The 27682-nt window shown below is 60.6% G+C and overlaps 2 protein-coding genes across 10 annotated transcripts in view; one reads left to right on the plus strand and one right to left on the minus strand.

Annotated features, from left to right (window-relative positions):
- Nucleotides 1–214: 214 nt before the first annotated feature.
- Nucleotides 215–9832, minus strand: VRK3 (VRK serine/threonine kinase 3). Of its 8 annotated transcripts, none has more exons than XR_015698802.1 (13): nucleotides 9704–9832; nucleotides 9275–9624; nucleotides 7424–7476; nucleotides 5419–5485; nucleotides 4563–4647; nucleotides 3910–4012; nucleotides 3456–3548; nucleotides 3111–3243; nucleotides 2218–2338; nucleotides 1875–1933; nucleotides 1522–1696; nucleotides 1266–1414; nucleotides 215–560 (listed from the first exon to the last, which is right to left on the minus strand). XR_015698802.1 is itself a non-coding variant. In XM_087731999.1 (12 exons), exons 1-11 carry the CDS (start codon nucleotides 9796–9798, stop codon nucleotides 1266–1268), a joined length of 1308 nt encoding a protein of 435 aa, XP_087588125.1. In that variant the 5' UTR covers nucleotides 9799–9832; the 3' UTR covers nucleotides 215–560. The 8 variants fall into 8 exon arrangements, 5 of the variants coding, with proteins under 5 accessions (XP_087588125.1, XP_087588126.1, XP_087588128.1 ...); XR_015698803.1 differs by lacking the exon at nucleotides 215–560 and adding an exon at nucleotides 579–831; XR_015698804.1 differs by lacking the exon at nucleotides 1522–1696 and having other exon boundaries at nucleotides 1875–1994.
- A 12967-nt stretch (nucleotides 9833–22799) lies between these two features.
- The window catches only part of ABCA3 (ATP binding cassette subfamily A member 3), a 31335-nt gene continuing 26452 nt past the window's right edge, over nucleotides 22800–27682 (plus strand). Inside the window, exon 1 of one of the 2 annotated variants that reach the window (XM_087731974.1) lies at nucleotides 22800–22901. The gene's annotated coding sequence lies outside the window, so the exon portion shown is untranslated. The remainder of the gene's footprint in view (nucleotides 22902–27682) is intronic. The other variant, XM_087731975.1, reaches the window with a different exon arrangement.

Consider the following 27682-nt stretch of genomic DNA (forward strand, 5'->3'; position numbering starts at 1 on the left):
GTGCCCTGGGGCTTGGGGAGCTGACGGGATGGTTGGGGGTGAAGTCAGAGTTTAGCTCTGTGGTGAAGTGCCGAGGTGAGTAGCCCCCACGGAGCCCAGGAGCAGCCGGCAGAACGTGGGGCTCCAACCACCATCGCAACTCTGCAGCAGCCTCAGAAAGAGCCTACCGCCAGGCCTCGAACATGCCAAATAACCAGCTAACAGCAGCCCTGGGTGCCTGTCCACAAAGTTTATTACAAAACTGCATACCACCACTGTAGCTACAAAAAAAAGAGAAGTCCCCGATTTAGTTTTTCTGTGCCAAGCTTCGCCCTCCTCCCGGTGGCTACATTGCAGCTCTCCACCTCCTGCTTACAGTCACTTGCTGTGCAGGAGTGTCTTCACATAAACTTGCTGCAGCAGCAGCTCAACAATCAGCATTAGGTCACGTTAAAATTGGAAGAAAACACTTTATAAAAACATCTCTCAGTTCTAAAACAGGCAGGTAAAAGTTAAATATCTACAGGGAAGGCTGCACGCTGCAGAAAGCTTTGAACTCTTCCTGTGCAAGTTTTCTTGAGCTGGAAGAAAAGGCACAAAATAGGAACACGCATCAGTTCAGTTCCTTCCTAGGAAGGGCAAGTTAGGTGATGAGGAGCTGGCTCCACCTTCCTGGGGCTTGCTGCTTAATCCAGTGGCCTTGGCTGATGCAGCCCCGGACTAAAAGCAGATCTGCCTCTCTACCGAGCCTCAATCTTGGCGGTGCCTCATGGATAAAACAGCACCTGGGCCTAGAGAGCCCTGCTCACTGCCACAGGCCCAGGCAACGGAACCAGAACTGCAAGCTACGTTCTGTTAAAGGAAAAGCAAAAGATGCAGCCCAGAGCCTCAGTTCTTAAAAAAAAAAAAAGGCCCAGATTGCATCAGTCTGCATTTTGCTAGCACCCCCACCCCCCCGCAGACTGTTCAGCCTTTGCTTTGTTAACCCTTGTTGGCTTCCTCCAAGGACAAGTATTCCCAGAAAGAGCTGAGGAACCACGCTGTGAGACAGGCTAGGCCTGGCTTTGAGTAGCACTGGGCTGATCTCTCAATAGGGCACGCCGACGGGCCGGTACGCCCGCCGCGCGTCAGGAGGAGCCCCTAGGTCTCAGCAGGAGACGCCACAGACCCCTGCTCTGCCCTCGCCTCCTGGCTGCCGCCTGCAGCGCCCCGCGAGCCGGTCGCCAGCGCCGTGCGGCTCCTGTGCTCCCAGCAGTACCGCTGCAGTCTGAACTACTGGCACTTACTTAGGGCACCATTTTGATGTCCACAGAGTCGTAAGCTGAAGCTTTCATCTTTTCCAGTGGCTTCTTGAAGAGCTGCCGCAGGGCCTCGTAGTCGGGCTTCTCCTCGTACTCAAGTGCCATTACTTGCTGCAGGTAGCTCTGCAGGGCATCTGCAAAGCAAGGATCGCGGCGTGGAGCAGCAGAGCAGCGCCCGCTGTCCTTACAAAGCTGCCGAGTGGCCGCCTCGGCCTGCTCTCCCCGCAGCCCCTTCACCCACCTGCCCTGGCCAGCTGCAGGGAGGAACACAAAGCCAAAGGCTACCATGAAGCTCAAAGACGGGATGGGGAATTGACCTCTAGCCCCAAATACTGCATTTTTAAAGCCACCAGAACACTTGCGTCTTTGGCAAGGCTCATGAATACAGAAAACGGGTAGCAGCCCTCCCTGGTTTGCTGTAAAGAAAACAAGGGATGTGTTCACAGGCGGAGCCTGTCAGCCAGCCCCCTCAATGCTCAGTCACCGTCGCCAGGGGAAGCCATCCTGGACTAGCACCCCAGCAGAGAAGGTTCCAGCTGCAGGTACAGCCCGCCCTCCTTCCCCAACCCCACGGCACAGACAGCAAGCCCATACCTGGAATGCATTTCTGCCTGAAGCACAGTCGGAGAAGGCACGTCACGTCCCCTTTGTACCTGGAATAACCAGAGCAGAGGGCTGTCGGGTGAGAGGCCACGGAGCAGGCACCGGAACAGCCTGTCTTTGGCAACAGGGACAAAAAAAGAGGCTGAATTCAGATGGCCACGTTCTGAATGGAGCAGAAATCAGGGTTCACCGAACACCCTTGGCCAGGCTCAGCCTTTACAGTGCGAGTTGCCCACATCCCCACAGTGTACTGTGACCAAGGGATTTCAGTCACAAAACCTCCCTCACTGCTTTCTGCTGAGCATTTCCCCAAAGAGCAGATGATTTCTCCTACTTTTCCTTCTTTTCCACCACAGTTTCTACTTTGTCCAGCTCATCAGACCAGGGCAAGAAGCCACAGAGCCATTTCAGAAGACAGTAGCCCAGAGATTCCAAGTCACTCCGGCGAGATGGTCCTGATGGGAAGGAAGAGATATTCACATGTGAAAAAACAAAGAGTTTGGGAGCCATCTCAGAAGAGGCCCAGGCCAGCGCCTCTGCTCCAAAGGCAAGTCAGGACCCCAGCACTCGCTGCACAACCTAGAAGTCTCTGCCTGAGGTGCCCCTTCTGTAAAACAGGCAGCCTCGTCAACGGGCACAAGTCTAAAGAGCAGAAGTAAAGAAATGCAAGAGCTTCATCAAGATGTGCTCTAGGATAGCAATGCTTCTGGGAGCCTGCTCACTCACACAGCTGAGGAATCGCCTCCCAGCCTCTGGAGGAAGATTTGCCCAGTCTGAACAACGGGAGAAAAGAGTCACATCCCAACCAGGAGAGGAACTGGCTAATTTAAACGCCTTTCCAGCCCTCATTGCTTCAAGGTCAGAGCAGAGCCTGCTGCAAATCTGTTTTGGGCAGGGATCCAGTCTGGCTTGAAACAGATCCCCGCTAAGCCAGCGCGCGGCGGCCCCGTTTCCTATTCCTCGCACGCCTGCAGCAGCCAAGGCCCCAGATGGAGCAGGAACATCCCTGCGCCTCCTGCTGCAGTCGCTGAGCGACCTGGCAAGTCCCAACACAGCAGCCCAGGGAGAGGCAAGAGGAAACAGCCCGAACGGGAACTTGGTTCCAGATGCACGTGGCTGCCTGGAAAGCAGCAGTAACAGAAACGCCAGCAGGGAGCCCCAGCTCCAGCGAGCACTGCCACAGTAACAGCTCTAGCTGAGCTCTGCTGCCTCGTGTCAGAGACTCACCCGCTCCCTTGTGGCTGTCCAGACTGATAAACTCTATCGTGCCCTCGTGAGGGGTCCTGCTGCCTTCGCGCTGAGCCACGTGCTTCCCTCCCGGGCAGTAACGGAAGGCAAAGCAATAGCCTGCTAGGGTCACCTGCAAGACATCACGAAGTACGCATCTGAGCGCACGTGCGGTGTGAATTCTGCCTACAGCGTAGCCTGCAATCCTGCACCACAGCACTGCCTGAGCACCGCACCGACCGCACCGCTCCCCTGCCCCGCAGCAGGAACCCGGGCGTTGCTCTTTCCCGTTTCACAAGCCCCCCCTTTGCTGCCGTTCCTCGCAGTGCTGCTCCCGCTCCCTACCTGAGTGAGGTCTGCTGGGTTCAGATAGATGTTCTCAGCCGTGATGTCCCCATGCACGTACTCGTTCTCATGAATGTACTCCAGGCAGTCTAGCTAGGAGTAAGCAGAAGAGGCGAGCATATCAGAACCAGGCAGGCTCCTTCGGCACCCTGGCTATCGCTGAGCTGGACCCTCCCCAGCTCCCCGCAGCTGTGTGGAAGAGCACAAAAAGCACCGTGTCCCACAGCCTCTGATCGTCACGTGTCAGGTTTCTCTCCTTCTCCTTACCCCAAATTCCTTCAAGGTGACATATTGCTCCAAAGATGCTACTCAAGTTTACAACAGGCTTGAGAGATGCTACTAGAGACCCCAGCCAACCCCCTACATCAGCTTTAACACACCGCTGAAAGATCTGGGAGAAAGTTTTAGGTCTTTTCTGAAAAAGTCTCTTGGGAAGTACGGGTTCTCTACATACCAGCCGGACTACAATCTGAAAAGCTGCCTTCTCCCTCAGTAGGTATAAGCCATCGTTCAGGACAGACTGAAGAGTTCGCCCTAAGTCAGAGAACACCAAAAACCTACAAGAGACAAAGGCTTAGCACATAGCAGTACCTACCGGATTTGGAAACGCTGCAACAGACACTTGTCAAGCGACCCCCCTGGATTAGACCCCCCACCCTTCAACTCCAAGCTGACCTGCGCAAACATTTCCTCAACTTTTGGTAACAGGAAAGGAGAGACAGGCTGATCATGTGTTCATAGAATCATTTAGGTTGGAAAAGACCTTTTAGATCATCGAGTCCAACCATTAACCCAGCACTGCCAAGCCCAAGTGCGCAGATGTACAGTCTGAGTGTCCCCTTGATGTTAACACTAAAGGCAGGAATAAGGTGTCCCCTGGCCTGAGGGACAGAAGCTGCAAAAGCAAAGACTTCACCAGCAACACGAGGCCTGAAGGAAACGGGATAATGAGAGCGGCAAACCATGTGCTAGGCTAGCATAAGGTTAGGAGCCGAGGGGACAACGAGCAAAGGACTAGCAGGCAGCAAGGAGAGAAGAGGGAGAGCCCAGGAAGATAGCAGTTGTGGGCGGAAGAGCGCGGCTGTGCCCTCCGCAGAGTCACCTCACCTGTAGCTATCTGCATGCAGTCCAAAGCCAACGCAATTGGGGATTCCCAGCAACGGCACAGAGTGCCGCTTCTTCCACTTCTCCACTAGAAGGGGAGAGGACAGAGTGTGGCAGACGCTGCTGAGGAGCTCCAGAAGGAAGGAGCTCAGCCAGGGACGCCCCTTCTCCGAAGGCCTGCTCTGCCCTGGGCAGCTGACAGCGGGAAGCCTCTCTCCTACTGATTCTGGCCCAGAAATGCCAGCCCGCTGCGCTGCGGTATTGGCATCTCAATGCACATGGCACTGCAGGGCAAGAACAAGACAGAAAGGGCGCTGGGAATACCAGAGCAGGCTAAGGCATGTGGTGGCTCTAGGGCTAGGGAGAAGAAGAAGGGGGCAGAGGGAGAGGGATGGAGAAGCAGATCTTTACGGCCCTCCCAGAAGCGCAAGTTTGACAGGAATTCCTCCATCACCCCTGCTCAACCACCTGCCCACGTTTTCTGGCCAGCTTTGCTCGTGCTCAGGTTTTTGGGTCAACGGAGTCAATACCAGACAGCAGCTGACAGGAACACCCGTGGAAGGGGAAGAGAGGGAGCCAAGGCAGGTCAGGCCGCAGGGCCGAACAGCCACCAGCCAGATCAAGACAAAGCGTGGGCAGAGCAAGAAAGCTTCAAAACGCCAATACTGCAGTGTCCTGAGGTACACAGAGACTTCTGGGAGAGCAGGCTCTTGGCCAAGCTTCTCAGCACTCTGGCACCAAGCAAGCAGTGAATCCGTCAACTCTAGCCTGGCCTTCCGAGAGACTCACATAACCGATGAGAGAGGGACGCGTTTTCTGAACAAGCAGCCTAGTCCTTGCCCTTCCAAGAAGCACCAACCTGTGCCTGCCTTCGCGGCTCGCTGGAAGAAGTTCTGTTCATTGTAGATCTTGCCATCTTTGACATCCTAAAGGGAAGAGGAAGGAAGAGCATTACTTCAGCCACACAAGCCCTGCTACAAAGGGAAACTTGGGCAAGACTGCTACAAGACCTTCACTACTCATTTTAAAGAAAGCAACAACGCCCACCACCCCCCCCCCCCAAAAAAAAAAAAAAATCAAATGCCAGATCAGCAACAGAGCTGAGAACAGAGCTCAGGTCTTCTGGTTCACTATTTAATGCTGTGCCTACCAACCGCATAAACTCTCAGCATCAGCCCGGAACAAGGGAGCAGCTGTCTCACGTTGGACGTTTCCAGCGCTACCACTTAGAACTGCCTGTGGGGTTGAAAGCACCTGGACACCACAGGCCGCCGGCAACCCCGCGCCAGCTCTGCTCCCAAAGCTATTCTTCTAAACAGAGCCAGAGGTGACCTTAGCCACAGGGCAGATGAGGTTATTTCTGCAAACAGGCAAGTCCCAACAAAGAACTGTAATGTTTTATTCTAGCTGTCAGAAAGGGAGACAAGAAAGTCTGTATTTATGACATTCAAGCGTCTGGGTAGCGCGCTGACACCTTACAGTCCATCTTTTTAAATCAGCAAGCATTACTGCCCTTTTACTACCGCTGTTATTGAGTGACCTGAAACGCACCGAGTGTACAGTCAATATGTACGTGTTGCCTATGCACACCTACGTGCGTACACATATATATATATATATATATATATTCAGCATACTGCAAGCTAACTCAGGACAGATGCTGTTATGCGTGGGAGGAGGCAGCAGTTTTATATATGCGTGGGAGGAGGCAGCATATATATATGGCTGGTTTGATACCAAAGGCCCTACCCACAACTAGCCAAGGCAGCTGGAGGATCAGCAGGCTCCAGACAACACAACCGACCGTGTTCCAGAGGATATTTTATTCTGCACCTTGTTGGGTGCGCCAATCTGAGCCATCAAATCCGGGAGCCAAAATGCTCTCGTGTGCCGTATCACACTCGACAGCCCTCTGCAACCGCGAGGGCCGGGCTGCACCGTCAGCCTACCGAGCAAAGCGCCAGAAGGTGCCAAAGGTGCAAAACAGAGCAGCTGGGACCGTTGCGTTTCCCACCTACTGGTTCTAGTTTTGTGGCGCTTTGCTGTCGTTTCTCATTAACACTGTGTTCTTTCTCCGTCCTCTTAAATGGCTCTTCTCCGACAAAAGGGAGAGGGATTTTTCCAGCGTGGGCACTGCCAGGTCTCCCACAGAGCCAGCAGTCAGCACTGGTCTTCCCACAGACAAGCAGCTCCCAAGAGCCACAGCAGACCAGAAAACGGTCTTCCTGCTCTGGTTTGTGAGCTACTGAAAACCAACCAACTGAATCTCCGTTGCAGAAGAGCTGTTACTGGAAATAGCATGTTTCTGGAGAACCCAAGTTATCAGCAAGTGCCTAGAGAGCTTGCTCGGAACCCCAGCTATAATTACTGTTTGATTTAAAGGTGTGCGCTGGCCTTACAGAGCCTCTCGGTGCTGGTTCATCACACCACCTCAGCACGGCCACCGCGTTCTAACCTCTCCGGTTTCCCCACGCTCCAGCAGGGCATGCGCACGCTTGCCATACAGGAAAAAAGCAGGTCTGGCATGAATGAATCCAGATCGCTACCTGACGCCACCAAATTCAGTTTTGGAGATTGCAGAGCTTGGTGGATCGGAGAGGCAACTGTTTGGGATGAAGGCTTTTCCTTTTTTTAATCCTTATACCTTTTTTTTTTTTTTCACACCTTTAGTGGAAGAGCCAACTTTTACTGAAATCCAAGCACGACACTCTCAGGAAGTTATATCCATCTCCTAAGCTGGGAGGGGCCCCTGCGACCACCTCCTCTGAGCTCCTCGGACGCTCTTAGCCACACAGGCCAAAGGGGCCGGGCCCTGCACACAGCACGCGATGCACTATTCCTTACCCAAACAGATCAAAACTCACAAGTTTGAGGGAGTATCTTTGCTTTTGAGGACAGGTTCCAGATGCTGACTGTGCTGTGGAAGGATGGAACAGATGTGGTTACAGGAGCACAGAAAAGGGGTACGTGCAGTGCCAGCGGCATCATTAGACGCAGCCTGTGCAGCTGGCTGTTACTTATCCTCTGCTTCTTTCGCTTGCTCTTTGCAAAAGCGTCCTCTGCGACAGCATCCTCCCAGATTACTACAAAATAATTCTTACCTTGCTCCAGAAGCACAGCACCCCTGACATGCTTCGAGTGCAGTTCTGCGTAAGTCACAGAAGCATCTAGGCATGGCTACAGCAGTGGGGTGCTTTGAAGATGGTACGTAAAGAACAAATCATTAGCAGAATCTCAAAGGCACCCCCAAATGCATTTGCTGAGCATTCCCTCCAGCTCACTTCGTAGTTTGTCAAGCCTGTAAGAGATGCCAAAGTCCCTTCTGCTCTGCATGGACGTTCGAGTTATATGTGGCCTTCCCCCTCCAAAAAGATTTGCACCCCTTACTTGGCCTTGGGGTAGTTCCTCCTCCTGCTCTTAGACCGAGTGCCCTATCTGCTGCTCGCCATCCAAAAGGTGTTTCTAAAAAAGCACCCTCCACTATAATAACAACATTTCTTTTCTCTTTTTCTAACATCACATCTTTTTAAAGACATAGGTGGATGCCCAGACTTTGTTATACAACAGCATAAATAATTAAAAAGAAACTAAAGCCAAATATCAGGCAAAGCTTACTAATGGATAAAATTCCTCCTGAACAGTGTTTCCAAGTTAACAGTGGAGAGTAAGATGGAAACCTTCCCTTTGGAAGTGTACAACTAGGCTGGAGAGAAAAGACCAGCAGTCACTGAACAGCTGAGAAGCAGCCCAGATGATTTAGCTGCTTTCTTTGGGCCCCCAGAACAGGCTGAGAATCCTGAGCTGATGTCTGGTCAATACTGACACCGTCTACAACACCGGTGCCGGCAGCACTTAGGTTTTGAACCTAAAACCCAGAAAGAGGAAGCATGGCCCCAGCGATGTGCATTCCGTCAGACAGCAGAGCAGCCCAGCCTCCGCTCGATCTTACGCCAGTGCCGACACCTGCGTTGGGACGCCCAGTGCTGGGATGCCAGAGCCCCGGGCCAGCCGGTCACCGCCATCCCGGCAGACCCCTGCAGAGCGCCATCACCTCTGCACCGCGACATCACAGAACCACAGGAGGCTTTGGGCTGGCAGGGCCCTTTCCAGGCCATCCCCTCCATCCCCCTGCCATGGGCAGGGACAGCTTCAACCACATCAGGGTGCTCAGAGCCCCGTCCAGCCGGGCCTTGAAGGTTTCCAGGGATGGGGCATCTCCCACCGCTCTGGGCAACCCCTGCCACTGTCTCACCACCCTCGGCGTAAACAATTTCTTCCTTATATCCAGTCTGAATCTCCCCTCTTTCAGCTTAAAACCATCCCCCCTTGTCCTGTCGCAGCAGGCCCTGCTAAAAAGCCTGTCCCCCCCTTTCTTGTCGGCCCCCTTTCAGCACGGCAAGGCCGCAGTGAGGTCTCCCCGCAGCCTCCTCCTCTCCAGGCTGAACCCCCCCAGCTCTCAGCCTGTCCTCCCAGCAGAGCTGGGCCACCCTCGGAGCATTTCGGTGGCCTCCCCTGGCCCCGCTCCAACAGCCCCATGTCCTTAACGTCTGCTCACGGCGGGTTCTGGTGGTTTAGGGGCGCCCCGACAGCCGCCACCCAACGCCCGCAGCGGCCCCTGCGAGGTGCCCAGCCCAAGCCGGGGCCCGGGGGCTGCTCCCGCCCGCGGCCCCGTCCCGCTCCGCTCCCGGCACCGCCCGCCCCGGACCCCACAGCACCTTCGTACACCAGCCCGCAGCCGCCCTGCTCCAGGAGCCGGACCAGCCTCCACCGCCTGCCGCCCTGGTCCGTCAGGACGGCCTCTGCCGGCAGCGGCGCCGCCGGGCCGGGCCGCGCCTTGCGGGGCGAGCGGGAGCTGGGCCTCGCCGCGCCGAGGGCCCGGGCCGGGGGAGCCGGCGGGGAGGCCGCGGGGCTGCGGGGCTGCTGCCGCGGCGGGGCCGGCGCTGTCTGCTCCGTCTCCTCCTCCTCCTGCTGCTGCAGCGGCGGGGGCAGCCTCCCGCCGCAGGCCGGGCAGAAGCAGAAGGCGGGCTCCACGCCGCGCCCGCACTGCGGGCAGAACCGCCTCACCCTGCGGGCACAGCGGGGACAGCGGTCAGCGCCCGCCCGCCCCGGGCCGCCCCGCTCCCCCCCGCCGCCACCGCCGCCACCTCGGGGAGGCGCAGGCCGCCTCGGGCCCCGGCTGCTCCGGCACCGCTCCCGCCGGCCCCCGCCGCCCGCGGCCCCGCCGCCCGCGGCCCGACATGGCCCCGCCGCCGGTCGCTCGCCCCGCGCATGCGCCGGCCCCGCCGCCCGCTGGCGCATGAGCGCAGGCCGCCGCCTCCGCGGGCCGGGCCGGGGCCGCCGCGACTCACGGCGGTGCCTCGGGGGCTGCCCGCGGCCGGGGCCGGAGCCGGGGCCGGAGCCGGAGCCGGGCGAGGAGCCGCCCCGGTGGAGGCCGGCGTCGCCTCGGGGGTCTCCTCAGGGGCGCCCGCGGGCAGGAGCGGGAGGTGTCCCCGGTGCCTCCGCGGGGGCCCGCTCCCCGTTTGTCCGCTCGTTGCTGGAGACGCCGCGTTGCAGGCTGCTTCGTGAGCGACCTTAGGACTAGCGAACGGGAGCAGAGTGCTCGGTGGATAGCTGACTGGCTGGGTGGTCGCGTCCAGAGGGCAGTGGTCAATGGCTCAGTGTCCAGATGGAGACCAGTGACGAGTGGTGTCCCCCAGGGGTCCGTACTGGGGCCGGTGCTGCTCAGTATCTTCATCAGTGACACAGACAGCGGGATCGAGTGCACCCTCGGCTGGTTTGCAGATGGCACCAAGCTGAGTGGTGCATGGACACACCTGAGGGACGGGATGGCATCCAGAGGGACCTGGACGGGCTGGAGAGGTGGCCCTGGGTGAACCTTATAGGGTTCAACGAGGCCAAGGGCAGGGTCCTGCACCTGGGTGGGGGCAACCCCCGGTATCAGCACAGGCTGGGGGATGGAGGGGTGGAGAGCAGCCCTGCCGAGAAGGCCTTGGGGGTGCTGGGGGATGAAAAGCTGGCCATGGGCCGGCCATGTGCTCTGGCAGCCCAGAAAGCCAAGCGTCTCCTGGGCTGCATCCCCCGCAGCGTGGGCAGCGGGGCGAGGGAGGGGATTCTGCCCCTCTGCTCCGCTCGGGGGAGACCCCCCTGGAGCCCCGCGTCCAGCTCGGGGGTCCTCAGCACGGGAAGGACATGGGGCTGTTGGAGCGGGGCCAGGGGAGGCCACCGAAATGCTCCGAGGGTGGCCCAGCTCTGCTGGGAGGACAGGCTGAGAGCTGGGGGGGTTCAGCCTGGAGAGGAGGAGGCTGCGGGGAGACCTCACTGCGGCCTTGCCGTGCTGAAAGGGGGCCGACAAGAAAGGGGGGGACAGGCTTTTTAGCAGGGCCTGCTGCGACAGGACAAGGGGGGATGGTTTTAAGCTGAAAGAGGGGAGATTCAGACTGGATATAAGGAAGAAATTGTTTACGCCGAGGGTGGTGAGACAGTGGCAGGGGTTGCCCAGAGCGGTGGGAGATGCCCCATCCCTGGAAACCTTCAAGGCCCGGCTGGACGGGGCTCTGAGCACCCTGATGTGGTTGAAGCTGTCCCTGCCCATGGCAGGGGGATGGAGGGGATGGCCTGGAAAGGGCCCTGCCAGCCCAAAACATTCCCTGATTCTGTGATTCCAAGTTAACGAGTGCTAATCAGTGGCACACAGGCAGGAGGGATAACTGTGCAGGGTATATGTGTGCATATGCCATCCCTTATGTACATTGTACGCTGATAAACCTCAAGCAGGCACCAGTGCGTTTCCATAGAAGAAACTTGGGTAGACTTAGACCTTTCCCTTCAGGAGGGATGAGACTGAGCTTTGCTGGGGGAAGGCGCCCGGCCCCGAGACCCGCGGCAGGGGAAGGATGGGGCAGGCGAGGGGTGGGCAGCGGGGACCCCGAGTTTCTTGTCCCAGAGAGCACCCCGCGTGTAATGGCATCGCTTCTCAAAGCCTGTCCCTGCGAGCCACCCGAACCCCGCGGCCATGCGGAGCGAGGGGGAACTGGAAGGCGACAGCTCCTGCGATGAAGAGCCGAGTGGCGGCAGCCGTCGTCCTGCCGCCAGGTGGTCGCCCCCTCCCAGTCCTCCCAACCTCAGAACGTGGTCCTCACGTTCCCTAGGTGCTAAAGCCCTCCGCGGTGACTGCTGGCACCGCTGCGAATGCCTTGTTTCAGCAATGATTTATTAAGCCTTGCAGTTGCCGTTTTATTTTTTTAAAACTTTTAAATTAATTCATGATCATAGCTCTCTAATTTCGTTGGTGGTTGCCTGGGGAACAATGATCACGACCTGATTACATTCAATGAATAATCCATTCAGTAAACAAAAAGACATGGTGCTTTAAAAAGTCAAACCCCACAAAGACAAGAAAAACTCTGAGAAGAAACAGCGACGGGAAAAGGCGACAGAAAATTGTGGAAAAAGATCATTCTTTAAGATCTATTTCCAAGAGCCACCAAGCTAACACCACAGAAGAGAACCCCCCCACTCAGTGGTGTACCGAAAGTGATAATTAGCAATAAAAAGAAAGCCATAATAAATGGATGAAAGGCAAACTAGACAGCAATTTTCTGCACTTCGTAACTGGTAATTTGCATCGGCAGGGCGAGCTGGGTGCCCGCAGTGACGCTGGAGGGGGTTATGTCCGCGGGCATTGCGCCTTCTGCCTGCTCTCAGCTCAGCTTTGCTCCCGCTTTCCTGCCTCGGGCATTGAAAGCCCGAGGGATTTTGGGCTGCAGAGGGGGACCGGCTCCCGGAGAGCCTGCGGGGAGCAGGACGGAGCAGACCCCGAGGTGGAGCTTTGCTGCCTTGCACCTTGAGGCTCTCAAGCCCCAGGAGTGAGCACGGGAGCCCCCGGCCCGGAGCTGCCGAGCGCTGCCGGTGCCCCGAAGGGCCGTCAGGGCGCGCGGTGCCCCGAAGGGCTGTCAGGGCACGCAGGAGCGGGGTGAGGAGCTGCGGAGCGCCTTGGGTGGTCCTGGGGCAGGGACCGGGCTCTGGGCCCTGGGGAAGGGCCACCGGGCTGGCGTGCCCGGCGCAGGGTGGGGAGGCCTGGGACCATTCAAAGGCTGAGTCAGAGCAGGCAACCGGGACCTTGTCCTTGTCCTCTTCAGCCAGGGGGGCTGGGGGCACCCCGGGCCTGCCCCAGCCTCAGCACACCAACCTCTGCGCGCTCCCTCGTGCCCCTTTGGCTCCATTTGCCCGCTTGGTCTCCACAGCGGAGGCAGCCTCCCACAACACGGTAATGCGTGGTTTGAGAAGCGCTTCCCATCGTTTCGAACCGGATCCAGCCCTCTGGTGCTCTTTGAAGCTCTGCTCTAGGAAATGAAAATTTTCCTTCCCTTTTTCCCCTCTTAGTGACCCCTTACCAGGTCCCTTCCCCGGGGCCCGGCCAGGCTGCGGCGTGCACCAAGTCTCCCTGCCATGGGAGCTGCTCCGTCTCCCTGCTCGGCTGCTTCTCTGCCTCGCTGCCCTGTCCTCCGCGCGCTGCCCTGGCCGTGCCCGCCGGTCACAGCAATCCCAGCAGTTCCCTCCCAATGCCCTTGTCCCTGGGTTACCCACACAGGGCGTGCAGGCGAGGCGCCCGCAGGGACCCCCGCATCTTTCCCGACCGACAAAGCTCACTTAGAGCCCACCGCTGCGTACGCATAGGGTTAATTTTACATTGCCTGGAATTTAATTATATGGAATTGCATTTGATGTCCGTCTGCTCAGCCGCTTTACATCCTGCGATCCCTTTCCAGCTCTTCACAGTCAGCTTTAGATTTGACCATCAAAACACCGTACGGCGGCAGCACGATCTGCTCTCCTCTACGCGTGTGTTGACCAGCGCAGCTCTGGCGCAGATCCTGCCCGTTTATTCCTGCCCTTGTCTCCTAACTTTTAAGCAGTTGGTTTACAAGCAAAACCTCACTGTTAATCCACCTTAGCATCCTGAAGAGCTTTTGGAGAGAGATTTTGTTGAAGTTTTGCAAAAATGTTGTTTATTTATCATCTGATTCGCCGTTATTTACATCTTCCATGTCATTCTGGCAAGACTTCCCTGCTCCAACCCGTGCCGGACGTTGTCTCGGCATTGCGTGTTTATTCACACGTGTTCTAATGCCATTTTTCCTTCCATCTTTCAGCAAATTTGCCTGGCACCAAAGCCACGTTTAAGATCCCAGTGTTGCCTGGATCCCTGTGGAGCCTTCCTAAGCATCAGCCTGGCGTTTGCTGCCCCGCTCTCCGGGGAGGCCGGGGACCTGCGCCCGTGTCCCGGTGCGGGCCCTGCCCCGAGCGTGGCCAGCCCGGGCCCCGCCGCCCGCCGTGGGCGTCCAGCAGCCTTCCCGTGTCGGCTGGGTTTGCAAAAATGCGCTGGGGTTGATTTCTACGCGGTAAGCAAATCACGCTCAAAATACAGTTTCACCTGTGCAAATGCGGTTTTTAACTTGCTAGGGGATTTGCATGTTGCCGTTTTCCTGGTTTGAAAAAGAAAATGCCAGTTTTTGAAGAATTTTTATTTTATTCCATTTCAGTTTATTCATTTTAATTTCACTGTTTATTAGTATTTTGGCTAGCTTGCTTTGCTGTTAAACCGCCCTCCTGCAGGTTCACCGTGGTATTGCCTTAGGATCCCTTGCTCGGAGCCACAGCTCCACGCTGGCTGGACGGTTGCTCCCTGTTGTTTGCAAGTATTTTCTTCTGTAATTGATTTTCACTTCTTCCAACCAGTTTCTTTATCTCATGTAGTTCCTTCTGGCAAGAACAGGGAAGCCTGCAGGGGTTTTTCCCCCTTGACTACACCAGTTTATGGCTCGGGGGATGCCGTTTCTTGTGGTTTTCTAACTGGGGGCTCCAGATGCAGCCGTTTAGGACGGCTTTGCTGTGACACTTCCCCACTTCAGGTCTCCCCAGGCAGCGGTTTCGTGCTCTCACAGCCTCATGGCCTCCCTTAGCACTTTGGGGGTGCTGTCCCCATCCTCTCGGGGGGGGTTATCGTAGAACCACAGGAGGCTTTGGGCTGGCAGGGCCCTTTCCAGGCCATCCCCTCCATCCCCCTGCCATGGGCAGGGACAGCTTCAACCACATCAGGGTGCTCAGAGCCCCGTCCAGCCGGGCCTTGAAGGTTTCCAGGGATGGGGCATCTCCCACCGCTCTGGGCAACCCCTGCCACTGTCTCACCACCCTCAGCGTGACAAATTTCTTCCTTATATCCAGTCTGAATCTCCCCTCTTTCAGCTTAAAACCATCCCCCCTTGTCCTGTCGCAGCAGGCCCTGCTAAAAAGCCCGTCCCCCCCTTTCTTGTCGGCCCCCTTTCAGCACGGCAAGGCCGCAGTGAGGTCTCCCCGCAGCCTCCTCCTCTCCAGGCTGAACCCCCCCAGCTCTCAGCCTGTCCTCCCAGCAGAGCTGTGCCACCCTCAGAGGATTTCGGTGGCCTCCCCTGGCCCCGCTCCAACAGCCCCATGTCCTTCCCGTGCTGAGGACCCCCGAGCTGGACGCGGGGCTCCAGGGGGGTCTCCCCAGAGCGGAGCAGAGGGGCAGAATCCCCTCCCTCGCCCCGCTGCCCACGCTGCGGGGGATGCAGCCCAGGAGACGCTTGGCTTTCTGGGCTGCCAGAGCACATGGCCGGCCCATGGCCAGCTTTTCATCCCCCAGCACCCCCAAGGCCTTCTCGGCAGGGCTGCTCTCCACCCCTCCATCCCCCAGCCTGTGCTGATACCGGGGGTTGCCCCCACCCAGGTGCAGGACCCTGCCCTTGGCCTCGTTGAGCCCCATGAGGTTCACACAGTCCCACCTCTGCAGCCTGCCCAGGTCCCTCTGGATGCCATCCCGTCCCTCAGGTGTGTCCATGCACCGCTCAGCTTGTTATAGGCAAGCCCTAACGCCCTCCTCTGTTCGTCCTCCTTGTGTCGTTGTCCACTCCCTGCGGATTCCTGCAGATTCCTGATGCACGTAACCCGTTTACTCCCGTGAGCTGATGCCTCCCCTCGCCCTGCTCGCACACCAGCCCTCCACCAGCTTCTTCTCAGCTCCAGTCCCGGGCTGTCTGCACCACCGCACCCTGGGGCTTCCCAATGCCTTATTCTCATCTAAACCAGGCCGCTCTCCTCTCCCCGCCAGACCGCAGCCGTCGCAGAGCACTTGATCTTTTCCTGGCAGCCTGCTTTTGTGATGTCCCTTTTTTCTGGCTTTTCTCATTCCTTTCTTGAAGGAACAGGGTTATGAATTTACCTCCGGACGATTCCCCGCCCCACTGCCCACTCGCTTCACCCACTAGCCTCAGTTTAAACCCCCTCCTCTGATGGTGTTCATCTTAAGGGCTAGCACCCCGGCTCTGTTTTCCTTTAGCCAGAGCTCATCTTTCCTGGAGTTGCTCCCTCTATCCCAAAAGTTTCTGTCATTTTTTTCTAAGCCAAGATCCAGCCTGCGTAGCCAGCACCCTGCCTGCCGAGCCAGCAGCACTGCCTGCCCTGGATCCAGCTTCCCTAAAGCAGTGGTTTAGGTGCATTTTTAACTCTCCCTTGGTCCTGGAAGAGGGAAATGTCTAAACTTCTGGGACAAGACCCGTCTCCCTCTGGCCTTTGCGTGCGGAGGATGGCCCGTGCTGCTGTGCCCGCCGGGAACATGCAGGCAGCTGGGGTGGCACCAGAAAGATCCCTATCTTCTCCCTTCAGGGATTTCCTTGGTGTTGGCTCAGTTTTGTCTCCCTTATCTCACCCCTCGCTTCCCGGCACGGCTGCCAGCAGCCCGAGCGTGTGACTTATCGGATTTACATGCTGGCAGAGATCTACGAGCTCGACAGAGCGCCCAAAGCTGCCAGCTCTTCAATTGCTCTTAATGAAATGAGGCTATTCCTTTGCATTTACACACCTCTTTGGTCCTGAAGTGAAGTGATGCCGCTTGCGCAGTGGTGCTACAGTCCCGGGAGAGGCCTCGGCAGCCTTTTGGCTCCGAACCGGCAGCTCCAGTCCAGCGGTGCTAAGAGGTGCTGGCTGTTGGCGCAGGAGGGGAGCGGCCGCGGGGACGCCGGCTGCCTCGCGAGGAGAAGGGCCAGCCGGCCCTCGGGCAGCAGCAGGCAGTGCAGGCAGAGCCTGCCCGCGCGGGTCCCGGCCGTGCTGCCTCCCCAGCTCCGTCCACCACCTCCCCAGCCGCAGCGGGACGCTCGGCCAGGCACGGAGGAGGACCGGTAGCAGATGTTTCCAGCCGTGTCTCCCCCATGCCGGTGGTGCACCCCGGTGTATCGAGGGCGCTGTGTTCTGTAACCCCCAGCGGGGACACAGGGACAGAGCAGGGACACCCTGGGGACACTTTGCAGGAGGCTGGTGCGGGCAGAGACTGCACCGGCTCCCTGCAGAGCTCTGCCAGGGAAATCGCCGTTCGAGGAGGGCAGGGGTTGGGAAGAGCAGCCTGGGATCCTGGAAAGCTTCCTCCCCTGCCAACCTTCCCAGCCCACGGAAATCTTCCTGTGTCTGAGCACTGCACGGGGAGTCCGTGTACCCCGCACGTCTCCCCGGTGTGGAGGGCCATGCTGAGCCCCTGGGCACCGGCCAAGAGCTGGGAGGCTCCAGCCTGGCAGCCAGGGCTGGGGGCTGGAAGCTGGCACGGCCGGGGGGGCAAGGGAAGAGGGAATCCACCCCCGGGGGCAAAGAGCCCAGGAGACCTGGTCCTCGCCCCAGCAAGCACCCGCACCAGGCAGGGCAGCAAGGTCGCTTCATTCCCCCGGGTGTGGGGGAGCAGCCGCTGCCCCCAGGTCCCTGTGGCGGCCTCGCAGGCTAACTCGAACCTCTTCACCGCCGCGCCCGCGCTGCAGGCGCCAGGGAGGACGAGCTGCAGCAACCCCCGGGATCTTGCCTGGGAAGCGACAAGGACACATCTTTCCCTGGAATAAGCCAGATGGGAACTCCTCGTTCCTTCTGCTTTTATGCAGCCAGCGATCCCAAGAAAAATGGTTGTTCCCAGCCTGGCTTCGCAGAGCAGATCCTTCTGCCCGTGGCCAGCAAGGATTTGAGCATTTGTGTGTGCCCACACACACTCCCCTTCTGCAGCAGCAAACCCTTGACGCTGCGCGGCTGCTAGCGCCCGGGAGCGGGGCACAGGTTGTGTGGCCGTGCGTGCTGCGGCCGCTGCACATTGGCAGGAGCAGGGCTCTTCTGGCCGGTCTGGGGGAGCAGAAGGTGCTGGATCCGCTCCCCCGCTTCCGTGGGAACCATCACCCCGGCGTTCCCCTCCCGGGCGCTGGCGCTCGAGGGTAAAAAACACCGCTCCCAGGATTGCACCATCCAGCGCTGCACCAAGGTTAAGGAGTGGGAAGAAACCAGGACAAGATGGGAAACGGTCTCAGCAGAAGTCAGTGTGTCTGTCCCTGGCCCGGTGGCTCACGGGATGCGGTGTCCAGGGAAGCCCTCGCTGCATGTCCCCGAGCCACCGGCTGCCCTGGAGGAAGGTGCCGCCGGGCACTACGGGGTGTCCGCCCTGCTCACGCTCCCTCCTGCCCTCGCAGGGAGCAGCAGGGCAGCAGGACGCTCGGCTGGAGGGCAAGGAGCAGCACAGAGGCGGTGGCACAAAGACAGTGGCAGAACACCGGCCCAAGTCCTTGCCCAGATACTGCCCCGCAGCGGCAGGGCTGTGGGGACAGCAGAGGAACCGGAGGAGAAATTGTTTAGCGATGTTCCTCTTCCCAACATCTGCATTTTGCTACTGGCTGCAGGAGGTGAGGTGAGGAGCCGGCGTACCCTGTGCCAGGTCCAGGCCGTACGTTCGAGCTGGCCTGGCTGCACTGGGGACGCGCTGGCACGTCCCCGCCACAGCACCTCTGCCAACCCGTCCTGCATGTTGGATGCTGTTGTCTACCTGGACTTTAGTAAGGCCTTTGACACTGTCTCCCGCATCATTCTCCTGGAGAAGCTGGCTGCTCACGGCTTGGATAAGTGCTCTCTGCGCTGGGTTAAAAGCTGGCTGGACGGCCGAGCCCAGGGAGTGGTGGTGAATGGAGTCAAATCCAGTTGGCGGCCGGTCACCAGTGCTGTTCCCCAGGGCTCAGTGTTGGGGCTGGTCCTGTTCAACATCTTCACTGATGGTCTGGATGAGGGGATCGAGGGCACCCTCAGTCAGTTTGCAGAGGACACCAAGCTGGGTGGGAGTGTCGATCTGCTGGGGGGCAGGGAGGCTCTGCAGAGGGCCCTGGCCAGGCTGGGTCGATGGGCCCAGGCACTGGGTGAGGGTCAGCAAGGCTCAGGGCCGGGTCCTGCACTGGGGGCACAGCAACCCCAGGCACCGCTGCAGGCGTGGGGAGGAGTGGCTGGGAGCTGCCCGGCGGGAAAGGGCCTGGGGGTGGTGGTCGACAGCCGCTGAACATGAGCCAGCAGTGTGCCCAGGTGGCCAAGAGGGCCAACGGCATCCTGGCCTGTATCAGGAATGGTGTGGCCAGCAGGAGCAGGGTGGTGATGGTGCCCCTGCGCTGGGCACTGGGGAGGCCGCCCCTCGAATGCTGTGCTCAGCGCTGGGCCCCTCACCCCAAGGCGGCCATGGAGGGGCTGGAGCGTGGCCAGAGCAGGGCAGCGAGGCTGGGGCAGGGGCTGGAGCCCAAGGCTGGGGAGGAGCGGCTGGGGGAGCTGGGGGGGCTCAGCCTGGAGAAGAGGAGGCTGAGGGGAGCCTTCATCGCTCTCTGCAACGGCCTGAAAGGAGGCTGGAGCCGGGGGGGTCGGTCTCTTCTCCCCAGGAACAAGCGATGGGACGAGAGGGAACGGCCTCAAGCTGCGCCAGGGCAGGTTTGGGTTGGGTATTGGGAAAAACTTCTTCCCCAAAGGGCTGCCAGGCCCTGGCCCAGGCTGCCCAGGGCAGGGGCTGAGTCCCCATCCCTGGGGGGATTTAAAAGCCGGGGAGATGTGGTGCTGAGGGACATGGCTTAGTGGTGGCCTTGGCAGTGCTGGGTTAACGGTTGGACTTGAGGATCTTAAGGGTCTTCTCCAACCTTAATGATTCTGTGATTCTCTGATTGTTTGGATGGTGAAGGGGAGGTGTGGCCGCAATGGGCAGACAAGATGGTTTCCTGATGCCAGCCAGCACCTTTAAAACAGGTTGAACCCTGAAACGCGGCATGGGGTGGGCAGGGCTGGGGTTTCTGAACCAGGCAGATGATGGGCATCTCTGCTGCTGGTGGTGGGGTGGTCCCAGCGGCTGCCCCTGGGAATAGCCCCTAGGCAGGTGGGGGGAAGACAGCCAACGGGGAAAGGTGGTGGAGAACAGCCTGATCCCGGGATCTCGGGGAGACGCAAGCCACCAGCAGGTAGCAGCTTGCCCGGCCAGCACAGGGGCCGATTCCTCCTTTTGGATGCTGATGAGACAGTGATGGGAGATCTGGTAGAGGGACAGCCCCCAGGCCAAGCGCTGCCTAGCTGCCTGGTACCCCGCTGCCCTTTTCTGGCAGCGTCCCGTGGGTTTCTCCTGTGCTCAGTCCGCCACCACGACTCCTGCGCGCTCCCCAGCCCGGTGTGAGCTGAGTCACCGCGATGCCACTGCACCTCGTTGCAACATCTCCCGTCTTCTGTCCTAGGAGGCATGAGGAGCCTGTAAATACTTTCTTTGGCAAGACTTTTGTTTTGATCTAATCGCTCAGCTTCCTTCAAAGGCAGGCACAGAGAGGAACTGCGTGAGGCAAGAGGGAAGGTCAAGGGGAGAACCGAGGCGGCTGTAATTGGGGAGGATCAAACCCCGGCTCGAGCAGGGGTGTGGACAGGCGGCTGACATGAGGCTCCAGCATGTCACCGCGGGCACCGACTGTCCCAGATCCTCCCCAGGACCGCAGTCACCTATGACTGTGCGGCTGGCTGCAGGCGTCATCCGAGACAGGACCAGGGTCCCCACGCTGCGGCAAGCGCTGGGGTGCAGGCCCAGGGCGAGACCTTCATCACGCCATTCCCATTGCGGTCGCAGCAGGATGCTGTGCAACACGGTGACAAGCAACGGGAGAAGGCAAACGGAGGGACGACGAGCCCTCAGCCGGACAACGCTCGGCGGGAAGGCGCGCGCCGTCCCCGCACCCAACCGTCCCGCGTTATTCACGCTTCAAAGCGCACACGCGGCTCTGCGGAGGGATAGCGACTCGCTGAGCCGGGCTGGCTCCCCCCTGCCCCTGAGCCCTGTAAGGAGCTTTGCTGGGTGCCGCCAAGCAGACGAGAGCGAGCAGGGAAGCTTTGCTGTGGTCTGGCGGCTGCTCGGTTGTCCCGGCAGACGGGCTTCGGCTCCGCTGGTGTCTGTTGAATGAGCTGGGGGAGCGCGGGGACATGGCTCCCGGCCGGGGCTGTGCAGACGGGCAGCGGGGCTGTGCATCTCCCAGTGCAGCCCAGCGGGAGGTGGGACCCGAGCACAGCCCAACCAGCGGGGACGCTTCTGCGGCCACCCCGTCCAGCGCAGCAGCACCCTCCAAGCAGAGCGCGGCCGGCGGGGAGAAACCCAGCAGGCGGCTGTGACGGGGCCAGGCCCGTGGCTGTAACCGATCCGGGCGCCCCGGGAAGCCAAAGCTCAGCTTTTGCCAGCGACAGGAGCAAAGCCGCCGAGGCGGCGAGCGGGGCCTCCCCTCCCAGCGCGATGGCTCCCGGCAGCGCAATCGCGGGATGTCGCTCTCCGTTCGTACCTGGCTATTTTTAGAGCTGATATTGCTGCTTCCCTCTCTCCCTGGCTGAGACAGCCTCACCCTTGCCCCGTTTCTTAGTTTATTTTCTGCTCTCCCCGGGGCCAGCTGGGGCACGGCGGATCCCTACGAAACCCCACGCCGATCGAGGTGAAAAGATCGTGGGAGAACACCACCTCCGAAGCCGTCGCTGCAGCATTCATCTAAACGAGACCCCCCCAAAAACTGCTCCTCTTTATCAGACGGCGAGAGGCAGCAGCTCGGCGCCGCCCGGCTCCCCTGCCTGCCACAGCCCGGAGGGGGTGAGGGTCACCCTGGCGCCCCAAATCCCCCCGGGCACTGCGCAGCACCGGGCAGGCGCCCGAGGGGGACCCCCCGCCCCCTGAGCCGTGGCTGTCCCCGTCCCCCTCCCCTCTCCCCACCCTCCTCGGCAAACTTTCCCCCCTTCGGTGTTCCCGGCACCGGCAGCTGGGCTTGGTCCTCCAGCCCCTTCGCCTGCCAACTTGGCAGCAGGAGCGGGAGCGGGCAGGGCCGGCAGGGCTGGCAAAGGCCAGGCAGGGCTGCTGGCCACCGGCCCGCTGCTCTGCCGGCCCTTTCATCCTTATCTGGAAGGTGCCACTTGCAGGCGGAGCGGCCCCGTTCCCACGCACGCTGCGCGGCCGGGCCGGAGCTGGTGTGAGCTCCACAAACCGGGGCAGGGCGCAGTGCGGAGCGCTGCCGTCCGGGATTGGGACGGACGGACGGACGGACACGCCGGCACGCACCGTGCACCAGGAACCGGGCAGGGCTCGGCCCAAACGGCCCCTGCGGCCCAGCCGCGCACGGCCGCTCACGCCTGCAGCCCGACAGCACGCGCGAGCCCGTGTGTGTACACACACAGCCCCTTGCACACCCACAGTCCCCCGCACGCGCACATCCACAGCCCCCTTGCACACCCGCAGCCCCTTGCACACCCACCCCAGCCTTCCCCTGCAGAGAGCAGCCTCCCCCAGGCACTCCCGGGCACACTCGTGCAGCTCCGCACTGCGACACGCTCACTTGCACTGCGCTGAACACACGTGTGCGCACACACGCGTCCCCACACACCTGTGTGCGCGTGCAATGCCCAGCGCACACCCACGCGCACCCTCGTGCATACACACAACGCCTGGTGCACACACGGGTGTGCAATGCCCTGTGCACACGCACCAGTGCGCACACCCCCCCCTACGTGCAAGGCCCCAGGTGTATGCGCACGCAGAGCAACACACGGAGGAATGCACACCCAGAGTAATATATACACACCCGCGTGCACAGTCGTACACAGTCAGACACACCCATGTGCACAGTCATATATGGTCATACACACCCGCATGCACACACAGTCATACACACAGTCACACAGGGTGATGCACACACACAGAGGGTCGCACACACACAGTATGAAACACACGTGTGCACATACACACTCACACACGCACACCCCCCACTCTCACACACTCACACACTCACACACACTCACACTCACACACACTCACGCGCTCTCTCTCACACGCGCGATGACGCACACCCCCCCTCCGCGCGCCCTGGCCCCGCCCTCCGGTGCGGCGCGTGCGCGGGGCGGGTCCCGGCGGCGGGGGCGGGCGGGGCCGCGGGACGGAGCCGCTGCCGCAGCCGGAGCCGGAGCCGCAGCCGCCGCCGCCCGGCCCGGTGAGCGCCCGGCCCGGTGAGCGCCGAGAGCGGGCCGGGGGGGGTGGGGGCGGGTACCGCGGGGCCGGGGGGTACCGCCGGCGCGGCGGGCTGGGGGCGCGGGGCAGCGGCCTCTCCGCCGGCGGTCGGCCCCGCCCGGGGCTGCGGCAGCCTCCGGGGCCCTTCGCCCGGCTCCGCCCGCTGCGGGCGCCTCCGCGCTCCGGCCCGGTCCCGGTGGGCGCCGCCTGCGCGGGGTCCCGGGGCGAGCTCAGCCCTGGCCGTGCCCGGGCGCGGGTCGCGGGGGCCGGCGGGGCCGGGGCGGGGGGGGCCGGGGCCCCGCTCCCTCGCAGGCAGCGCCGCGCCCCTGCCCGGCCCCGCCGCGGCCCCCGAGCGCCGGGAGAGCGGCTGCGCCCTGCCCCGGCCGGCGGCCGCGGCTGGTGCGGGGGTGCCCGGGTCCCCCTCCCCGTCGCCCCGGGGCTGGGACACCGGCTCCTGGGGGCTGCCGGTGACCGAGCCAGCACCCGCCGGCGGCCGGCTGCACCCCGGGGCTCCTGGCGCGGCAGGCACCGCCGGCACCCACGGCTTCTGACAGCACACGGAAGCCGCGGCCGGGTCTCCGGGGTTCGGGCGTGTGAAACCGCCGCTTCGCAGCCTGCTGCTGCATCTGCTTGTGGCCCGCGGCGAGCAGGGCCCGAGCGCGGGTAGCCCCCGAGGGAAGGGAGCTCGCCCCGGCGTTGCTTGCCGCGGGCTCGCCGCGTGCCGGGGTGGCGTGTCCCGGGCGGCCGAGAGGCAGGGGCTGGTTTGCACGAGGGGTCACAAGGAGCTCCCCCGTCGGGCTCCAGGCCTTGTTCCTTTGCCAAATCGATGAGGCCACTGAATCTGCAGAGTTTGGCTCTTTCCGTGCAACGGCAAACTCTCCGGACAAACCAGTGACAGTGTTTTTGAAGCAAAGGGTACAACCAGCTCTGATGCAGCAGCTTCTTCCCTCTGCTCCCGCTGCTGCCCGAGCGCTGGGGCTTGCTGTGGACACAGTTTGGTGGCCCAGGAGCCTGTCTGGTTCCCCGTGCCCACCGGCCCCCTCCTTGCCTCGCACCAGGGCAGCGGCCGGGCACAAAACCCGGTTCTGCAAACGCTGAACCAGCGCTGTTTGTGTTTACTTCTATATTTCGGGGCCTGAAGTTCCTATCTGGGGAAAAAACAGGTCCGTAGGGGACCCGGGGGAGCGCTGGTTTTGCAGAGGGCCACGAGGCTGCTGGGGCCCGCGTGCTCGGGGCCGGCGCGGGGTCAGCAGCCCATTGCGCCCCGCTGGGCTTGCAGCCTCCTACAAAGTTTTATTGCTCTGTTTGCACAACCTCTCATGCTGCGGTAGGTGGACTTTTTTATGGTCTGGCTGTGTCATGACTCTTGCGTCTCTGTGAACAGCAAGAGGGGGAATTAAAAACGGCAGCGAGGGCTGCACACCTCCAGACACCCCTGGCTGGTCTGGCGGCCACTGGCCCCAGTTCCTTTGTGCAGGACCCGGCCTCGGGAGACGGGACTTCCCAGATGCACCGGCATCAGAAATCACTTACTCTTCCTGAAATGCTGACCAAAAAAAAAATCCTTCCCCCCACCATGGGTGCTCGTGCTTTTAATTTCCAGCACGGGCGCTGTGGGGAGCAGAGAGGCGTTTCCCGCTCCAGCGGCAGCGTGCAAAGCACCCGGGTACCGACAGCCCTTGCCAGGGATGTGATGCCACCACCCCGGGCACCGCACGGCCCTCGGCCTGGCCACGGAGACGGAGGCGCCCAGCAGGGTCTGCAGCTCATCTTCTAGGGATGACACGGTGCCTCTGCAAGTCGGTGGGGAGAAACACCAATTTTATTTAAAAAAAAAAAAGGCAACGTCTGCCATTTCCAGGCCTTGTTTCTATGGGAACGGGACATCAGAAGAGCAGAAATGCGGCGAGTGCTCTAAAATAACTGCCAGCTCCCGGGAGCACGTGGCCTTTGCTCGGCTCGCCCGGCCCTTTCCGCTGAGACGGCGGTGAGGTGGCATGGAAGTGGGTCAGGAGGTGGGATGCTGTGGCCTTGATCCCTGCCGATCCTCAGCCTGTCCTCATCTAAATCCACCAGCAGGAGAGCTCCGGTCCAGGCTGGCAGCTGGCACGGCCGCTGCGTTATCCGGCGCGGCTCTGCGCTGCGCTCGGCAGCATGGCAGGGGCTGGTGGTGCCGGCCAGGCAGCGAGGACCTGCCTGGCTTCCACCCGTCTGGGCTGCGGGCGGGCAGGCATCAGGGTCTCCTTCCTCGCCGACCTGCCTGGGGATGGCCAGGGCGAATCCGTGCTCACGTCTTTAGGGGACTCTTCCTCCCGCTGCGGTCGGCGTGGAGAGCAGGGTATTTCCAGCGAGGGGAGAGGAACTGGGTTGTTCTCCCAGAAGCTGGCGGTGGTCGTCTCGCTCTTCCCCCAGGTCTTTGTCTGTGCCCCTTGCTGGGAAAGTCAGTCTTGTCTCGCAGCGCGTAGTGCCGAGGTCAGGCAGGAGAGCATCTCCGGAGGGGACCGCCCGACCTGCCGCCACGTGAGCAGGCAGGCGCGTCGCAGGGTGTCCTCCTGCAAGGTGCGAGCCGTGCCACTGAGGTCATCTTGAACCGGCTGTGCGCAGCCCCCCGCGGCCAAAGGTGGTCTGGGATGCAGGCAGGGGGGCGGACGGGACCCTGCCTCAACGGGCGTCTCGGGGCTGAGCCAGGCAGCACCTTCCAAAAAAGATTTTCCCTTCTGCATTGAAAGAAATAATTTCTGTGGATGCCCAGAGCCTGGAAAGCCTTTTTCGCTCTCAAATCTGGTAAGAGCAGCCCTGTTGTAACTGAGCTTCTTCCTTCTCTCATTCTCCAGTGAGCGAAAGGTCCAGTACAGGTTTTCTTGGGACCCTAAAAAGCTTGGAAAAAATTTTTTGGCAATGATGAAGTTTTCCGCCTTTGCGTAGTGTTTGTGTTACCCAAGAGCTGCTTGACATTTTCTCAGCGAGGCACCGGCCCCGATGGCAGCCGTAGGACCTGCGTGGGTGGTTGGGGGGGTCCAGCTTGTGTTTGAGGGTGCGGCGGGGCGAGCGGCCAGGAGAGACGCGGGAGCAGGAGGTGGGATCTCTGCGAGGGCAGCAGCCTTCTCCAGCCTGACCTGTCGCATTTGTCCTCTTTAAAACGAGCAAAAAAGTTTGATTCCCTTGGTTTGCTCTGGATTCCCTTCAAGCGAGCGTGGGAGGAAGGTCTCTGCCCCTGCGGGGCTTGTTCGGAGGTGTGTTGGATCCTGCCGTGTGCGGTACGTGGGGCTGGGGGACCTGCTATAGGGGTCCGGTGGCATTTCTGCCAGGGCACGTGTGGAGCGGAGGCCAGCTGGAGACACGGTCCTCTGGGATGAGCCTGAAGGTGTTTAAGCTGAAATCTGGCAGCAGCCGCCTTTGCGAAGTCCCCTGTGCTGTTCCTTCCCCGCTTGCTGCTCGGGGGGTGTCTGGCGGGCTTTTCTGGGGTGTCTGGCGGGCTTTTCAGGGCTGCAGGAATGGACCCCTGCTGCTTTTTTCCTGGGTCCCAGAGCAGGGTGCTCGAGCCCAGATGTCTCTTGCTGTTGCGGGAATCTGACTGCCGTGCATGGGGTGGCAAAAAGAAGGTGTGTGTTTAGCTCTGAGAACGCACCCGGGTTTGGGTTGGGGATGGGGAGGTGTGTGCCGAGCCAGGAGGACGTGTCTGGAGGCCCAAGGAGGTGGCTGCGTAGGGCAGGCTAGGTAGATGGATGCTTCTTGTTTTGTCTGCAGACCTACGTGGTTTTTAGCTTGCTCTCGCTGCAGCTCGGTTGCTCCCAGCTGTCGGTGCTCTGCTTGCAATGTGCGTTTACCAGTCACCGGTCCGGGAGCAAAGGTTGGACAGGTTGGGTCGCCAGCCTCCCCTCTCCCCTCGCTGTCACACCCTGAGCTCCCTGTTGAGGTTGGTGGGTGCCGGCTGGGTCCAAGGAACTGATGCTGTCCGGACCGGGGCTGGAGAACGTGCTGTTGAGCATCCCCCGGGGCGTTGCTGGTAGGTAATGTGTCCGTTCTTGTCTCTGCAGAGGCTTTCGGTGCTGCCAGGGTCTGGAGCGCAGGCTCTCGGAGATGAGCCCGGCAGCTGCCCGCCCGTGGAGGGTGTGGCGGGGCTGGTGGGCGCTGCTGTCACCCGGGGTGGCCCCCTCGCTGCGGGAGGAGGGGGTTTGCTGTGCTGGGAGGCTGAGGGGCTGCTCGGCTGGAGGCTGCCCCGCGTCAGGCAGCGTGGGCAGGCGGCTCCGTGTGTGCCAGGGCTGCCCCTCCTCTGTGCCGCGCTGCGGGGTGACCCCTGCAAGCGTGTCGCTGGTGGGACAGCGGTGCTTCGTCAGGAAACACCACTGCAAATGGAGACAAAAGCAACTTGGAGGGATGGCAGATGCTTCCAAAAAGAGGGGGAGGATGTGGGTGTATCGTCCTCGAGAGTATCGTCCCCAAGCACCAACCTTCCCTTCCGCTTCCCTGCCCTTTTCTCGTCCTCGCCTCTCCAAGGAGAGTTTCTGCTGGGAAAGAACCATGAACGTTGCAAAACCAGCCCTTCACATTGCAGGAGGCGGAGGCACAACTTGAAATCTTCACCAGTCCCAACATAATGGGCTGCAAGGACTTTGGTGGCCTTCCTTGGGACGCTGTTTGCAGTTCTGTAACCCGCTGCTCCCACTGCTTCAGGAAAGCTGATCCCTGCCTGCTGCTGGGTGAAGCGCCGCTGGTGCTCGCGGCTTGGGTTTCTAGACAGCAGCCTCCCTCTCCTGCAGCTCGGGTCATGCCGATGACC

The sequence above is a fragment of the Nipponia nippon genome, unplaced genomic scaffold, assembly GCF_047370975.1.
Source record: "Nipponia nippon isolate SJK-2023a ecotype South Korea unplaced genomic scaffold, ASM4737097v1 scaffold_5, whole genome shotgun sequence".
Taxonomy (NCBI): Eukaryota; Metazoa; Chordata; class Aves; order Pelecaniformes; family Threskiornithidae; genus Nipponia; species Nipponia nippon.